The sequence below is a fragment of the Etheostoma cragini genome, chromosome 13, assembly GCF_013103735.1.
Source record: "Etheostoma cragini isolate CJK2018 chromosome 13, CSU_Ecrag_1.0, whole genome shotgun sequence".
Classification (NCBI taxonomy): domain Eukaryota; kingdom Metazoa; phylum Chordata; class Actinopteri; order Perciformes; family Percidae; genus Etheostoma; species Etheostoma cragini.
In genome coordinates, this window is record NC_048419.1 from 20,551,944 (window position 1) to 20,570,680 (window position 18,737).

General features: G+C 41.0%; 1 protein-coding gene across 1 annotated transcript; it reads right to left on the minus strand.

Moving 5' to 3' along the window:
• Nucleotides 1-6,146: 6,146 nt before the first annotated feature.
• zgc:158291 (uncharacterized protein LOC572084 homolog) lies at nt 6,147-10,886 on the minus strand. Its single transcript, XM_034890601.1, has 2 exons — nt 10,529-10,886; nt 6,147-9,084 (listed from the first exon to the last, which is right to left on the minus strand). Exons 1-2 carry the CDS (start codon nt 10,646-10,648, stop codon nt 8,152-8,154), a joined length of 1,053 nt encoding a protein of 350 aa, XP_034746492.1. The 5' UTR covers nt 10,649-10,886; the 3' UTR covers nt 6,147-8,151.
• Between the last annotated feature and the right edge of the window lie 7,851 nt (nt 10,887-18,737).

Here is an 18,737-nt window from a genome sequence, read left to right on the forward strand (position 1 = left end):
TTCAGTTCAGCCTTGGTGCACAATTACAGCCAGTAGAGCCAGTCCCACAATGAGCTTTCCTTGGTATGTGCCATTTCTGATTCTGTAGCTTGACCATCTGCCACTTTGCTCGTTTGAAAGCCATGTCTCTCCCTCATGGGTGAGCCAAATTATCTGGGCAGGCAAAGCAGAGAAAGGGGAGGTAACCTTGCCCCTCATGACCTCATAAGGAGAAAGATTCCAGATTGGCCCATCAGAGCTTTATTTTTTTCAAAGGCAGAGCAGAAAACCCACATAACGCCATTTCTAGCCACAAGGGGATTGTAGGCAGGCTGGGGGAAGACATATTAATGTTAAAATGTTCATGCCATGGGACCTCATCCTCATGCATCTCTGCTTTTTTTATTAACGTATGCTTTAATGTACCTTACATATGATCTGTGCACTGCATATTTAAGCTGATTCTTACAAACAACTTATGTGATTTAGTAATGAATATGGTTTTTAACAAAACACTAATGAATAAGTGGTGACCACTTAAAAGTTTATTTACAACTAAATCTGGGTTTGCAGCGCAGGCACTCTAGGTAGCTTGTGTGTGTGTCCACAGGTACTGCTGTAGTAGCGTGTGTGTGAGTGTGTGTGTGTGTTTGTGCGTGCGTTCTATTTCCTGTTTTTTTTTTAGTTTCTTCTCATGTGTCTTGTTTACTTGCTTCCTACCTTGTGTGTTTCCTGTGTTGGTGGTTGTCTGCCACATGGGTTTCACCTGCTCCCTGTCAGCCCTCATGTCACCTGTCCCGTATTACCACTGTCTTTTTCTTGGCATTCTCTTGTTTCACTGTCTGCGTTTGTGCCGGGCTCAGTGTATGAAGAAGTGACCCAACATTGCTTAGAGCACCTTAAACTATAGAGGTGATGGATCAGAAAATGCTTTTTAACAGAAAAAAGCTTAACAATTGTCAATGGCAGGCAGACGGCCTCTCCGAGGAGCTGGAGAGGTCACAAAAACGATGCGGCCAGATCATCACCATTCTGTCTTCTCCTTTTCTATCTCCAAGTCAAATGGCGAGATATAGCCACCCAGCGCACCCTCACCAACATCGTCATGGCTGACTCAGGACAGTTCATCCCCGCTGAACGACTTTCCGCCTGCAGCCTCAACACTCACTTACTCACTTTGTCAGTGCCGGAATTCATAGAGTCCCTTTCCTTTATTCCTCATGCTCTTTTGCCAAATTAGTTCTGTAAACGACCTATTTAATTAAAGCTTCATGCTTTTAATTTGATGTTTTTGCTTAATATGTTGCTCACTGTTATCACTGACGAGTTTTTTGTTGAAAAATTGTCCTCACGATGCTGCACCCTGCCTTTGCAAATTTTAATAAATGAAACCTTAAAACCCTGATGATGTGTATTAGTGTTTTTATCATGTGTTTGTGAGTTGTGTCACACAACTGAAGCACACATTAACGTATGAGTTGGTCCTTTTGTGGTTCTACACCAGAGAGGCTGAACATCACATTATCTCCCATTGGTAACCATCAAGACATAAGCACACTGGCTGACTGAAGTTTGAGGATGCGAGGCAAGGGTGTGTGTGTGTGTGTGTGTGTGTGTGTGTGTGTGTGTGTGTGTGTGTGCGCGCGCATCAGCCTTCTACTGGTTCAAACTGAAGGAAAGCTGCAGTCTGATTTGCTCTTGTTTGGTTCCGACACAGGAAAACACAGCGGAGGAAAATGAGGCCTCCCGTTTCTTAATTATTTAAATCAAACAATTAACTACCGCTATCCTGGGAAAAGCTCTTTTATCCGCTCATCCACAACAACAACAACAGCCACTATCCTGGGTGGAGTCTGGAGGAGAAGAGATCACATGGAAAACATCAACCAATAGAGGAAAAGAGACATTTTGTGTTGTTTTAATTATTAAACCAACAACTTTAGACTGTACAGGTACTAGCACCGTGCAGGCTGTGGCCAGGCCCCTAAAAAAGAACCCATTTTCTTCAAAGTTTTAGCATGCTATTCTTTTAGTTTGTTTTCTGTTGAAAACTTAGCACAGAGGTTTGTCTAGTGAAACTTACAGCAACATCAAAGATGCGTTGATTAAACTCCAATACACTGTCATGAATATCTGAGGAAAAAAGCTGTTACATAAGAACATATTGGTGTTTTGTGGATGGAAAAATAAAAAGAAGTCACATTGAACAGTAACTAACTTCTTCTTCCCAATAGGAAAAAGCCAAAATATTATAGCTAATTTGGATCTGTATAATTTGCATCCCATCACTTAGTCTCAGGAAAGATACACTGTTCACATTGATTACACGGTCAATTATATATAATTTATAGGCTTCAACTGGAGAGCTGCTGAACAATTAAACTTTAATGAAGCCATGTACTACATTCTTTGTTATAGACCAACATGCCAGCCACATATCTGGAAATATTGACAAACTCACGATTTACTTTCTTCTGAACTTCATATTTTTCCAATACAAATTTAAATCATTAAGTTAATGATTTAAATTTCAATTGGAAAAATGTTAGCACTTTTTGAAGAACTTTAAGATTAAGGTGCATGGCACAACTTATTTAATATGTTTTTAACAGCAACATACAATCAACATGTATTATTAACATCACATGCTTTATTATAATGTTGTTGTTTAATCAGACAAGATTTCTCTGGATTGTGGATCTAAAAGTAACCTCTAATGACGGATAAATTATCATTTATTGTCATCAGAGGCATTTTTGCCCAGAGGCTGTGGACTGCAACCAGCTAGTTCTGCGTGTTTTCCACCCAACCGCAGGTGGAGGAACTCTTTACAGGAGCTGAGCGGAAGCGACTCGAGTGTCAGCCATCTTGGAGCTAAGCTACAGCTGTCTCTTTTTAGCAGAGACATTTTACAACAATTATGTGCATTCACATTGCCACACATGTGTACCACCAGAATACATAGGTACAGATTGGAAAATATTCAGGAAACTTTATTACAAACAGAATACTCTAAATACCACGTAAGCTTCGCCTGCCACCTCAGCCCGTGGTTTCGCCCGATGCTGCTGGCCAGTAAAGCAGACATTGATGATGGCAGGAGTTTCAGCTAGGTGGACAGCTAACGCTAGACAGCCACCTGTCATATACATCCTTCTTGCAAGTGTCTGATCATAAGACAACACACTGGACTATGTACATCCAACTTCAACGAAACTCCCAACGCAAGAACCGAGTCTGCTGTGTTTTGTTTTTTTGTAAAAACATTGCTGAACAACAGTGTACTGGACTGCGCTATCTACTTACCAGGCCTGCTAGCCTTCTGAGCAGATGCTGCTCTGTCGGGTAAGACTCGTGGAGGTGGGCTGTGTTAACACGGACCTTTGCAGAAAAGGGGTGCCTTTATACAACTACTGCTAGCCAATGGTGGAGTTTGTGACAGTTAAATGTCAGTCAGTTAAATGTCATGTTTCGTCTATGTGGTTGAAATGACAATAAAACACACTTGAGTTGAGTTGAATGCCTCACTGTCTGTCTGCGTCAAAACGATAGACATGGCTTGGGCGTGCACCCGTGGGACAGCAAAGCAAGTGCAAGAAGCAAGTGTTTGGTGTCTTTCATCCACATGAGCCAAAAACACATTGTATGGCTTTTATCGGCCTAGAAGGCACACATTTCTTTAAAAAAACATCAGATTTCTACTACAAAGTAACCCAATTTAAAGACATATTCATCCTTCCAACAGTGAAACGAATTAGGCTATAAAGGGATTTTTTTTTATTTCTTCATTTTGCTCCTCCATCGGCTCCACGTTGGGACCAGCTGCTTTAAAGGCCTGTATTGGGTTGCTCCGAGGGGATCAGCCCCGAGATGCTGTTGTACGACAGAGAAAAGCAGCTTCTTAACAAACACACGTAAAAATCAATAGTATCATAACAGCCGATATTTATTATTCATTAATAACAACTTCATGAGCTGAAACCACCTGCTGAGCTGGCGGTAGAGGTAAAGATAAAAACGGATAGTATATTAACATACATATATATTTATATATATATATATATATATATATCTATATATATGTATACGTATGTATATATACAGTACATATACAGAATATATATATATATAATGCATACATTTAGGCAGATAGAAAAGGACATGCCACTCTGTTTTAACCTCAAGACAACCTTAAATGTGCTGCCATATTGAGATTCCATTAACCATTTTGTGTTTTTGTAATAACAGTGTCCTTAAAGGTGTCGGGGTGTTCCTCCCTGCAAGAACATTGTAAAAAGTGAGGATAGGCAGATCCCATGAGTAACATTCATTCACATGGACATGTCTATGCATTTATTTTGCAGGTAAATTGTGTGTTTAACGTTTGTGTAATTAATGTCCCCGTTATGCAACATGCAATTCATTTTAAATATTTCAGCTCCTTTTATGTGTTTCATTTCTTATTGTTGTAAATGTTAATGATGAGTATCTCAAAAAGTGCTCTGTAAATAAATGCATTGTAATTATTATTAATAACTGATGTTCAAAAGTCTGTACTTGTGTGTCTTGTACTTTCAAAGCCTCATGGGAAGAGGAATACTGTGAATGTTTTGGGGTTTCACAGACACAAGTGGAATGCAAATGTCCTCCACAAAAAAGTTAAATAAAGTTAGGTTACAGTATTTGTTTTTATTCTCTTGAGCTCAGCTCTCCTAAGAGAGCTTTGGATTGGAACATCTGAGAGAAATGTCACTATAGGCTGACAGTTGGTGAATGAATGAAATTGACACTTTGAATTTGAAGTTGATTGCCTGAAACATGTGTAAAATCCATCTGGCTTCATGTGTATCTGTCACCATGCTTTACCTCTGTTCATTAGCCAGGTAAAGTTTTCTTTCACGTGTAAGAAGTCCAAAAGTTAATCGTGAATTCAGAAGAATTATGTTCTCAGTTAATATCAGGAGTTGTACAGGCTCAGGGCCGTGACACTGGGTGGGATGTGGTCATATTTCATTTTTTAATGAATTTGTTTTTTTTTTAGATTTTGAAATGTACATGTTGTGCTGTTTTAAAAGCTGACTGCACTGGTTTAAGACTCAATATGTGTTTACGTTTAACTAATTTGTATGTGTATATACTGTATATATACACAGACAACAAACTCATAAAAAGATAAAGGCATCAACGCACAATTTTATTCCTGAAGTGTCCAAAATGCTTTAAAGCACAATTTTAATGTTGCGGAATTACATTTTAAAGAAACTAGGATTTAAAAGTTAACAAGATCAATAGAGTAAATCAATTAGAGACATTGTTTTTGGTTTATGGTCAAAAAGGGTTGGGAGTCATATGGACCATGACCACAGTATTTCTAAAATCTTGGCTCAGGCCCATTCTTCATGGGTAAAAAAAAATAATAAAAATAAGGAGTCTCTCATATAAACCCGAAGCAAACCATTAGGGGCAGAATAACTGGTGTAGCGCATGTTCTTGGTTTGCTATTGTGCAAAAAAACGCCTTTTTTATTTAGAAACGGAGACAGTTTATTTGCTTCCGTGCAAGTTTTCTTTATTTAACTTTCAAAAACAGTGGCTCTTCATCGGCTCCGCTCTCTCACGTTTTTAGGATATTGTTGGGCCTCAGAGAAACGTTTGTTGGATCTAAAAGCATCAGATCCGAGACCTGCCTGCGCATAGAGCCCTTCATACCCGGCGAAGTTGATCAATATTAGAGTCACTCAAGTATCAAATGCTATTCATCACCGCTGGGAAGCAGCTTTCAGACGGAGCTCCTTCACCTTCAGGCTTCTCCTGTTTCAGAGCAGCAGCTGCTCTCCTCTGCCTGGATCACAGACACACACACACAGACGGGCTGCTGCTCATGTTGCAGACTCCATTAAATCTATCTTTCAAAGATCATTAACACCTCTATCAGCAAACATGGGCTTAATCCGCGGCTGTGATGGTGATACGAAGCTGGTCACAGGTATCGATTGGTATACACACCAAAAAAAAAAAAAAATGTATAGTGAAAAGTTTGATAAAATGATAACATTTTGGATAAAAAATGTGATAACTATGAGTTTTCACATTGCTGTTTGACCCCAGAAACCCGCCTTTTTTATTTATTTTTTTATTTTATTTTCCAAAAAAAGGGCTGTCAGAGGATGAAGTAAAACGTGCACGGTTTATTTCAGCTTCTGTCGCTTACACAGACACATTTAAAGCACACTTTCACAAATGAAATGTGTTGTTTTTCTTCTCCAAAATAAATTAAATTCAAATAAATAAGGGCATAATAAAGAAGACAAAACAAAACATAGCGTTTTCTCAGAAGTGTTGAAAAAATATGTATAAATAAGGCCGACTATTTACCTTCATCGGAATATCTACAAAGTGCGCTCCATTAAGGTGTCAGTGATAATAATAATAATAATAATAATAATAATAATAATAATAATAATAATAATAATAATAATAATAATAATAATAATAATAAAATGCAAAATGATTCATTTTCATGAGGACACACATAGGGGAGATAAACAACCTAATAATAATACTAATAATAATAATAATAATTTGATTGTCAAAGCGTCCTTGCAGTGAACTTGAACATACAACAGGTTTACACATCAGTGAGTCTTCTAGGCCTAATTCACCATTAAACCGGTGGAAGAGAAACAAAAAGAAGAAAACATTAAAAAACAAAGATAAAATGATCCTACTCGTCCTTTTTTGCGTGTTTTTAAAATCACCATGAACGTGCCAACACTTGCGTAATGAGGTAGCCACACAGCTATACCGTGTGGATGTGTGTATCCGTGCGTGTGTTTGTGTGTGTGTGTGTGTCTCTCTCTTCTTATTGCAATGCATTCACTTGGGGTTGTTGTTTTCATATTTTTGGAGCCATTACGCACAGAAAACAACCATCTCCCCCTTACGAGTAAACCATGCAATGGATTACAGTTATTGTGCCTCATTAATAAGCCACAGACCGACATTTATACTCATTTTGTCCAATCTGTACCCAAAAGCTATTGAATTCCCTACAGAAACAAACACCTGGGAGAAAAGACAGCGAGAATCCAATACATTTCAATGAGCTTTTCCACACACGGAGGTGCAACATAATTATTCACAAATATATACAATGATAAATATAAAAAAGCTATTCCGACTAAGGAAGATAATATCAGTTATTCCTCGATTCCCGTCATTATTATGCTTATTTTTTGTACAATAATTGCCATATGAATGAATGGGACGGAGCATTGTTTCCCTTCTTTTTCTGACACGACGTCGATCACTCTCTCACGTCTCTCAGAGAGTATCGGCCTCTGTGGAGAAGCGTAAAGATTTAAGAGTCTCAAGTTTTTTGGACAGGAACTCAGTCTTTCTCCCAGTCCCAGTGCTCCGTTTCCACTGTCAGAATAAAAAAGGTACACCGTTGAATCCAGTCGTTTTTTGTAACTGCATGAGGCTGAACCTTCCAAAAACAATAAAGAAAAAGCAAACAGTCCCTGGTTATACTGAGTGGAGATTACTCGACAGGTGTCCCACATTTAAACCTCTCAGCGCCTCTACAATACAGCTAACACTCCAGAGACGTGCAGGTGTTTCTTTGCACACGCTTCAAAAGCAAAACGTTACTGAATACTTTCTGTGAAATTCTTTCCACAACTGGGATTCAGGCACTGGTGCAAAAATAAAAAATGAAAATGAAAATAAAAGGCAGGGCTGTGGATGCTGCTCCTTTGCAAGGTGGACAACACTGTAGTGCAACTTAATAAGACATCTAGTCCATTACTTATGTGTCAGATAATGTGATTTTCTTCTTCAGAAGGATTGAATTCAGCCAATGAGGTGAAACAGCATCTTACGTTTTCAGGTGTGCTATGTTCATTTCAGGAATTCCTGAAAGCAAAGATCCCTTTAAGAACCTTTTAAGAAAAAGAAAAAGTAAAAAATCAAGACCTGATAAGAGATTACATGACTTGTTTGAATGGATATCATTTTTTAAGCCCTGGCTGTGTGTCAAACCGGTCCAGCCCCAGTAACAACAGGCACAACGGTGTACCTTGATTTTCTGACAGTGTGCAGCAGCTTGTCCTCTGATTTGTCTTTTTGTAAAGAGGCCAGAGTCCCGCAGGTTCCCCCAGCCAGCATGGTCTTAGTGCGTCGCAGAAAACTTCATTCGTTTCTGCTTTTGCCTCTGATTGCAAAACCAAACCCGGACCACGTTCTTTTTCAGGTCAAGTTTCTCGGCGATTGCGGCGATCTTCTCCGACGAGGGCCTCGGCTGCACGGCGAAATAAGCCTCCAGGGAGCGCTTCTCCGGGGCCGCGATTGATGTTCGTTTCCTCTTTTTGTCGCCCCCGTTGAAGATCTCCGGCTTGGACATCTTCTCCCTCTGCGCCCTCTCCGCCTCCTCCAACCAGGCCTCCAGGATCGGCTTAAGGGCCACCATGTTGTTGTGCGACAGCGTCAGGGACTCGAACCTGCAGATGGTGCTCTGGCTCAGACACCCGACCCCGGGGATCTTAAGGTTGGCCAGGGCCGAGCCCACGTCCGCTTGTGTCACCCCGAGTTTGATTCGCCTTTGTTTGAACCTCTCAGCAAACGACTCCAGCTCCCGGGGATCGGGCTCCGAGTCTAAGCCGGCGGACCCCAGGGAGCCGTGGGACAGCTGCGCGTGCGGGTGCATGTTCATGGACTGTTGATGGTGGTGGTGGTGGTGCTGCATGTGGTTGATGGCTGACATGTGGGCGGCGTGGGCGGTATGCGAGGCCGTGGAGCAGACGTCCGAGCCGGGCATGCCGCCCAGGGAGATGCCCGGTGTGAGGTGGTCTAGCAGGTCGCCGTCCAGGCCCTGCGCTGACTGGTGGTGCGCCGGGTGGTGGTGGGAGGAGAGCACCGATGGGTGGTGCAGGTGCGCGGAGGAGGAGGTTGGGGTGCAGGTCATGCTGGTCATGGTGGTCATGGTGTGGTAGGTGGCGTCTGGTTTGAACGGATGGCTCTTCTGGGCCACGATGTCCACCGCGGCCAGAGCCTCGGCTCTCTGCAGCAGGCTCTCATCAAAGCCGGCGAAGATGTTGCCCTGAAGCTGCGAGAAGAGCAGAGGCAGACCGATTAGAGAAGGACATGGGACAGGAGTCCACACATTGACCTCTGCAATCATAATCATTATGTGGAGGTGTGAAGGATTTGGAGAAGTTTGGCTATCAGTGGGCCCAAGAAAATGTATCTAAATGTATCTGTCTATCCATCTATCCATCTATCTATCTATCTATCTATCTATCTATCTATCTATCTATCTATCTATAAAATTGTTTTCCCCCAGGGTGCCTTCATCATTCATAACCTTTCTATTACAAAAAAACAATTTAGATATACAATATTTACATTTATTTGTGAAGAAATTTATGTAAAATAATAGAACCATCAACACCGTTTATTTTAAGTAAATATGTGCATGTAAAGGAAAAGAGAAAACCAAAACTCTGGTTAAAAAAGAAGAAAAAAAATGCACTGCAGATCATCAGTCAGGTAAAATTATTCATATTTGTTTTTTTACACGTATTAATATCACATCACTTTGCATAATTTTACAATCTGTTCATAAGTAAAAGCTTCAGATTGACTACCATTCAAACAAGTTGCTGGCAAACGTAAAGCAGTGTTCGCGGACACTTTTGGGTTCCCTTTATGCAAAATATTTCCATTAAGCAGAAAGTTTTTATTTTTTACAGATTCAATTCGATTTAAATTCATTTTCATGCTTTCACTTAACTTTTTCCTACTTTTCAGAAATTGCAATCTAATACAATTTGGACATCACGGATTTGTCTTATGCCCAGAAAGTGTGTCAGAGCGGATGGCTATTCATTTAAAATTAATATTTACGATCTCCTGAATAATTTCTGCGGACAATGAAATGAGACTGAGTTTGAATATGAATGGACAATATGAGATAACACGCGCCTGGAGAATCCACGCAACGTCTTTTTTCCTCCTTCATCTTTTATCTTCCTTCATTTTAAGGAGCATCATTCACACTTGCCTGAAAGCAGGATTTGGCTTCACATAGAAGCTTTTGTGCGTCTTTACGCACTGACATCCTTGCCCTCATTGTGCTTCTGCTTCTGCTGCTGTGCTCCACGGTCATCTCAAACCTTTTATTTAATACGATATTTAATCTATTTCTGTCTATTTCAGAAATTCAGAAATATTTCACTACCCCGATTGTTTCCAAGCATGGCACTTTTCCTCCTCTCTTTTTTCTGTGGTTGCACGGGAGGATTTTAACTTCATTATTCTTTCATTGTGGTTTTTATGATACAAAACAGGCTTGGTAATATTCTGAGGGAAGATCCAGGGAAAACCCCATATCGAATCATTTACGAGCTTGCCACTGTAAAAGTTATCAGATTGTCCAGAGGAAGGATTTTTTTTGCTAGCCATATGTAATTTCTCCAATATTTCCCCCAGACATTTCAGAAGTTGTGTTGGCAAACGACAGGAGATGCATTAATGAATGTTGAACTCACCGATGGTGTGGGCAGGCAGGCCCTGCGGATGGCCTCCGAGCTGGAGTGCAGAGGAGCGTATTTGGGTTCGTGGAGTATCGGGTGCATACTGAAAGGCTGCTTACTGTTCATCGACATCATGATTGCGGAACCGAGTGAGGGTCGTTTCAAGTCTTCCTCGTTAGGCTCCGTGTTGGAGAATTTATAAAATAGAAACGCCTCGGAAAAGAAAAAAAAAACCTGCCGGACGCAGACGCTTTGAATAAAAAGGTGGTTCGTGATCGGGGTTGGATATGCAGTCAGGTTCGTTTAAAAAACAGAAACAGAGAAGGAGAGGTAACTCCTGGTCTCCTGCGGGTCTCCTGTCTCCTTTCCGCCTGTAAATGAGTTCTATAATAAAGATGCGCCTCTCCTCCAGCTCCTATATTGGACCACTGCCGTGTAAGGCTCCTCCTCATTGGTGGATCCTCACTGCCTCCCTTTGGATGCCTCCACCAATCAGGATGAGGTTATCCACGCCTACAAGCGTGCCTGTCTTGCTGGAAAAAGAAACGAGGAAGGATACTGTGCGGTTGCAATGTGAAAAAAATTGAGCTACCTGAAAATCAACACCTGAAGAAATTGGCAACACTTAGACAAAACAGGCAGCTGCACCAAAAAATCTGAACGTTGACGTAAAAGTTAAAAGGTTGCACCTAAAGAATTCCCTTAATGATTAAATACTGCTTTTCCCCAAATGTCTGGATCAAACAAAGAATAATTTGAACGTGTGGCCTGAAAGTTAAAGGTGCCTTTATTGTCAATTCTCAGAGAAGAAACAACTTTTCCTCTGCACTTAACCCATCCTAGACATGGAGCAATGGTTGCATAAAGGCTCAGGGACCAACTTTGTCCTGTGTTCAAATGTAAATGTCAACCAGAGGCTTAACAGAGAAATGGGGATTTTGACCACTAAAAAAACGTGAGTTAATAATGACACATTCCTATTTTAATGCATATTTGAGACTTCCGTTTTTATTCTGGAGCCCTTGGCAAGATCATATGCTGAAATACTAAGACATTTTGTAAAGGGTTACAGAGATGTTTCAAAGTGTAACAGCTGATCACAAAAACATTATTAATGCTGTACTTTGTTTCCTTCTGAAGCCTACCTGAATGATACATGACGTATTTACAATATCTCATGTTATGATGATGATTACAGTACATTTGACAGAGAGAGAGAGAAAGTGAGGGGGGGAGAGAGAGAGAGAGAGAGAGAGAGAGAGAAAGAGAGAGCGAGAGAGAGGGAGGGCGGGAGAGAGAGGGAGGGTGAGAGAATTATTCTGCAAAAATGATTAATTGATGGCAAACGCAGGAATTCCTCTGCCTGAACCCCATTCACTTTCTTGGCAATTAATACATTAATTAATCATGCTTCATTTACTTTGTGCCCCCCCCCCCCCCCCCCCCCCCCCCCCCCCCCCCCCCCCCCCCCCCCCCCACACACACACACACACACTTCTCTCAATTAAAGAGTAAACAGCCCTGAACGTCAACTAAAGCGCACAAGCAGTAGACCATGAAATATTTACCGCCCGGGTCAGCGGGGCAGCACCTTGTCAATCAAAGAGGGGATTTCCGGTGGCCAGACACGCGCGCGATAAAACGGAATAATTAGCTCTATAATCACCCAAAGGTGATTCGGAGGGGGGAGGGTTTAAAGGGGGCTTTGTTAGTTGCTACACGTACAATAATAATAATAATAATAATAATAATAATAAACAGATTTAACAATTAAAAAATATCTCTCTCTCTGTCTCTCTCTCTCTCCCTCCCTCAATTTCCATTTCTTGTGCAGACTGTATTCTGCCGTGTGTTTGTTGTCATGTTAAAATGTATCAACATTTAATTTTAGTAGAGCATTCTAAAAATTGCAGGTATAAAATGAAACAAAACTAATGAACAAGCTGCACACTGACTCATAGATGTTTTTATCACGGGTGCATGTTTTCTATCCTGAATAAGACGGAGCTACCAACGTAAATAGGCCACTACAAAATTCCTTCCATCATGTTTATAAAACTGCTTTATTAGCTGTCCTTGTGTCAGTGATTAGTGTGTGGTACAACAACAAAAAAAGAGAGTACACATGACAAATACAACAGTGATGTTTTAGTGAGCGAGATGAAAGAAGGGTAGATAAGGGGTGACGAAGCAACCAACTGGAAGATGAACTTGAAGTGTCTGCTGGATACATTTCTGCATGTTTCCCTCTGCTGAACGTCAACGCTCATCATCCAGGATGTTGTGTATTGGATATGTCTTATCTGTACTTCATTATCCCAAAAATAGTTGTTGAACATTTTAACACTAGCTTTAGGAGGATGTCCATTTTCATGAAGGTCAAGGTTGCTTTTACTGACTCCAGAAAAAGAAAGTTGTCCCCAAACTTGGCGACAAAATACAGCATCAACATCCTTTTTATATTCTTCCGTGAGTTTGTAAATAACTCCATGACTTATATTTAACACGCTCAAAAGTTGCCATTTCAACTTTAAAAAAAAACATACAGGCCAAATGATCATCTAATGTAATTTTACATTTAGAGTTTACTCCTGTAAAAAGGATTGGGTAAAGCATCAAATCAACGAGATGTAAACCAATATGGAATGCCTGGTCGTTTGTCACAGTTTCATGGTTTTCCTGAGAGTAAAACGAAGGTGTCAGGCATCAGGTGGGACTGTGTTGGGTTTTGCCGCCGCTGTAACCCTGCCTCTTGGTCTGCTGGCCTGGTTGAAACTCCAGCCCCGGCTCACCGGCTCACCTACAAAAAGAGCAGCAGTGTCAGTGTCAGTCAGCAGGAAACCTGAGCGAGGCCCATTGTCCTGCCGTAGTCACGGCCCTCCAGAGGGTCCCCAGCACCCGCTCATCAAATATACATCACCCAACTCTGCTGGGACACCGGCAGGCAGGACGCTCCTCTGGGAAGGCGACACCGGGCGGACAACATGCAGGCTGGGGTGGGAGGGAGCAGACAGGGGGGGAGGAAAGGATGGAGGAAGAGTTCTGGCAAAAAAAAGAATGGAGGGAGAAAGAAAGAAGATAAGGAAGCAGTCAAGAAAAAGGAAGTTTAAGGTCACCACTCACATCAAGATAATGCCATCTGACAGTTTATTGAAATTGGAAAATGGTTTTACTGTACTATGTAGTCATCATTTCTTTTTTGGCTAATAAACGACAGAGGGAACAAAATAAACATGATTTGGGAACTCTGTTCAGAAAGTAAAAAACTAAATTGTATTTGTTAAACAAAAGCATGATGTTTCTGTATTGTATGCTCCCTGTGTGGTCATTTGCGTAAGTGCATGTCCTTTACACTTTACACAGTATTAATGGGAGTTAAATGGAAGGAAAAAACTAAATCAAATGGCTTAGTGAGTTGTTGCTTAACCTCTAGAGCCTCTAGAGCATTAAGAGTTCATTAAGATCCAAAAAAGAAGAGCGTAATGAAAAGAGCACCAAATAATCCATAAACTATGGAAAACCATGTAAAAAAACATGATGGTAACGTGGCATTTCTGTTTTTTTCATGTATTCATTTGTTTTGTCTCCTCAACTGTCCCACATGTTTTTATCTGCCGCCATTTTTAGTGTCTTCAATGGAATAGGAGCTTCAGATGACCATTAAGTTACATGCATGTCGGTTTCTAATGCATTTTGTCACATTTTGTTTTCATCATCACTCAAACTTTTCTACCTCTGTCTCGCACGGACCTCCACTTTTTCCTTCGCTAACCCGTCCAAGAAATGTTTAATTTCCTCCCCCAAAAACATGCACAAATACAGACAACGCAGACATATTTTGATCTAATGTTGAGCACAAAAGAGCCTTAAGGAGACAAGTTAACCCAAATGATGCCAGGAACCCAACCCCATTCCCCCCCACACACAGCACAACAGAGCCACTGGACCCCGTGACTATTTCTTCCTTTTTGTCAGCAGTCTGTTTGTTTGCGGCCTCTACATGCAGCTCAATTGTTCCATAGGATTAGAAAACAGAAAAGTCTAATTTGGTAACCCAGTCTAACGGCAGTTCGTGAAATGGTCACGTTTTATAATCTATTGATTTGTGCACACGGACACATTTGTTTAGTTTTTTTCGTGGTGGTGAGCACGCATTTTATTGGAATGTATTTCAATGGGAAGCATTTTTGGGATCACAGCACACCATTTAATTTTCCTATTGTTCTTTTTCGTAACCCACCCATCCTGTTGTTGTTGCACGTCTCCCAGAGATTAAGGATCGTGTCCCCGTGTGTGACGTGTCCCTTCCCCGTTGTTCTCTTCCTAAACCCAATCAACTCTGTTAGTTGTACTTACATTCAGCCATTAGGGCATCTTTCACATTGCTTGATTTGGGCACTAAAATACATTTACAGCGTTTCCTTGTTTTTACAATCACTCCACAAGGGGAGCATTTGCAGCTTTGCAATATGTGTTTGTGTGTTGGTGCACTAAAGATGAAAAACTGTGTGGATATGAACAAAGTATTGTGTGTGTATGGCGTGTGCAGCTATGCGTGGGTGATTGTGTGTTTAGAGTGGAGGATGGACTCTGAGGGTTCGAACGTCCAGTGAAGCTTTAAGCGAGCAGAACAAGGACGCCACACTGTGTATTTCTGCCACATGGACACTTTAGTGCAGCTTTCCACCGATATCCACCCGTCTAAACGCACACCTCCTCACGTCGCCCCCTCTCCTCGCCTCCTCCTTTCCTTCCCTTCTTCTCCGTTCACTCTTGTTCTTCTTTCCTCCGCCTCTCTGCTTCTTCCAGCTCTGAATTATTGATAATGAGTAAAATCGGACGTTGTAAACTTTGCGACCATTCACCAAATCGGCCTCCGCTTCTCACCGAGGGGCCCTGCCGAAGGGTAGGCGGTGTCTAACCACACACTTTTAATGTAATTGCCTGTAGAGTTCCTTGTAAATATTTCATTGTCTGCCAGTACAAATTAAAGACACAAGGCTAGAAGAAAAGGTTAGTTGGTTCGCTCAGGGAGAGATCCTGAGCACTTTACCTGGTTGGGAAAAACATTGTTTTTCATCTTCATTCAGAAGAAACACACTGAGAGACTGTGGTAGACTGTTTGCTTCTGCTATGACTGATGACACCAAAGTCAACCATGTGCCACCAGGAGATCATCATGCTGTGTTGAACGACTGCAGATCACTTGTTTGACCTAAAATAAAGTATACAAACTACATCTTGGAGCAGCTCTAATGCTACATGATAATTTTAAATTAAATGCAGCTGTGTGTCGTTTAGCATGGAGTGCAGGGACAGTCAACTGATCACTGACACATGGGTGAAATCTCTAAGCTTAAAAATTTGTGTATCTCCCAGGGACAGAAACGTTTGTCTAAGTTTTGATCCGCATGAAGTAAAAAAACAAAAAAGGTTCAATATTCCTGCTGACATGTTTGTGCTTCAGCTTCATTCTCTGCATGTTGTAATTTGCTCACTTTTAATGTTCATGTTGTGTCAACACCAGCGTCTAGCAGAAGTATAACCTATTACAGACAATAACATTTTCAATGTTCAAAATTGCACCTAAATCTTTCTACCCATTTTTTTATTAAATCGTTATACTTTCTAGCAGCACAGAACTGTGTGTGCTCACACAGGCTCAACAGAACTATATTTCTTCCACTGGTGAGCATATGATGATAACCATTTTGTTTAGTAATAAATCCTCAAATAACAGCTCACTAATCCACCTGTAGTAGATCAAGTCAATAATCTATCAACTAGCTAGCCAGTTATTTCCTCTGAACACTCATGCCCAGCTGTTTCTAGTTGGGGCTGATTAGACCTCTGCTCAGGTTGAATGTGGGCCAGAGCTAATGCCGCCTTTCAGGCAAACTGTAACCCTTGTTTTCTAACGTCAACCTTAGGTAGCCACTGGCTAACCTTGTTGTGACTTTGCCTGAAATGCTACCAATTTGTGAGTTGTAATGCAGCATTAGATTAGATCACATGTCTTCATCTACCAATAAGAATGATAAAGGTGTAATTAGTCTTATCCCAACAGGTGCAACAGAGCTAACAGGTGACTCAGGAAGATGTCAATCAATCAGTCTATACACACCCACACAGTCCTGTGAAAAATGATCTAACCAGCCAGATTAACTGTAAACACCTGTGTGGGTGTTCAGAGCCTTTACCAAACCGGAAAAGTCTCTGTTGCTTCTAAATCCACCTCACAAACTGAGGAAAACTTCAAAAAGGATCCTAAAAGCTAACAAACTACAGCTACCAGTCTGCATAGAGCAAACCATAGAAAACCTTAGAAACAATTAGATCAAGGTCCGTTGAGAGGGCCTTCAGTTATTGTGGTCCTACTCCCTGATGACCTGAGGCCCATCACAACTGTGTCCACATTTTAAAACAAAGTCAAAACCATCTTAATTTTTCAGGCAGCTGTTCAATTAATGTGTGTGTGTGTGTGTGTGTAAAAAATTCATAAGGTCACATATGTATGTTTTGTTTGTTTCTGTTGATTTTCCTGTTGGGTTTATTGCTTTCTTATTTCTATTCATGCCTTGTTTGAATGTGTTTGCTGTTTTTGTGTAAAGAACGTTGGGTTTACTAGTAATAAAAGGTGGTACACAAATTAAACTGACATTGAAATCGACAACCAATAAAATCCCCATTCATTACCTAATTGGAAAGTCTTTCCATCTCATCCCCCATCCTCCCAAAACCAATGCTTATGGTGCGTTTTTAGACAACTCGTAACTTGAAAATGTCTGATCTCCTACAAGAGAAAGTACAATCATGGATTGTACTTTCAAAGTCAAGGTTTTCTACAAGGTTCCTAAACTAGGGGCCAATCCATCTGTCTAGACATCATGACGTAGCAGTAAGTTCACACAAATATGGCGGCCCCCGTGGAAGCGCACATTGTAAATTACAACCATTTAACTATGGTGCAATGTATTCAGTATATTTACCTGGTTTAAATAGTATTTACGGAATAGTTAGATACGTTTCCAAGTATTAAAGTGCCGTAAAATAAAATGTATAATGGGGTCTGTTACCTCATGCGTCAGAGAAGGACGTTTTCTATGGTTTACATAAGCAGATCATCGTGTGTAAGGTCAGCCATGTTTTTCATTCACATTTGCCGTTGTGCAAGTTGGACGTTTCTGGAAAATTACGATCTCCAGCTCTGACCAGAACGCAGCATATATCTTGTCATTTAGTAGACTTTATGCAGTAAAGTTTCTGTGGCAAGGCCGGTGGATTACAACAAAAGAAAGACAAAGGAAAAAAAAAAAGAAAGAAAGAAGTAAAATATTCATGAAGGTGGTACTGTAAGCAGAGCGACCAGGAAAGGAAGTTACAGTATCGGTGTTATTCTAGCACACTGGCCATGTTGTTAATTGTCTTGGTAGAACTGGATGGTTTTTTGAGGAAGAGTGTTTGTGGAATATGAGTGTGTTCCAGCTTTTAACACACAAGTATTACACATTCCACAAAAGGCCAAGATTGTTGCGACTTGTTATTTAATTAATGTGTTTTTATTAATCCATGACTTTTATCATTCCACAACCTTAAAGGGTCCAGTTTAGGGTGGTGACTGTTACCGCTGATGGGCACTGGTCTTCCGCAAAAAGCCAGGTTGCCCCGCAGAGTAGAGCTGACAATGACGCTAACTAACCCCGATTCTGTTGACTCTATGGTTAGCACTGTTGCCATTACCAACATCAGCTGTGACCTGCGTATTAGCACCGATCTCCCATTGAAATCCCCGCTTGGGCAATGCACAGTGCAGAGCGGCAGCAATTAGTTAGCCAGTAGAACCACTATTGCCATATTTAGCCACCTTCATTGTGGATATGTAATCCGGATCGCCACTGGAGACAATCCCTGCCCGGGCTGAAATATTTCCCTTATTTCAAGTACAGCATACGTTTTTTTCTTAGAATTCCTAACGTTAACCACACGTTAACCAAAGGTAATGTGCAATGCCAACAATCTTTTTTCAACCCTAACCACACCATTGGTTGCCATGTGGAGTTATTATAGGAAGCGAGCAATGTAGGAAGTGGGAATAAACACTGGCATTTGGATTAAATTCAGGGATTAGCAGAGTCATCCAATATCAGCATTCTCATCTTGGGACAAGGTTGTGGAACAATGACCAAAACCGTCATAATCCATAATCCTGTTTTTAACATCAAAA

Coding starts and splice junctions, on each gene's coding strand:
- zgc:158291 (XM_034890601.1), bottom strand. CDS start 10,648: ATGATGTCGATGAACAGTAAGCAGCCTTTCAGTATGCACCCGATACTC. Junction 9,085..10,528: donor CCTGCCTGCCCACACCATCG/GTGAGTTCAACA, acceptor CTCTTCTCGCAG/CTTCAGGGCAACATCTTCGC.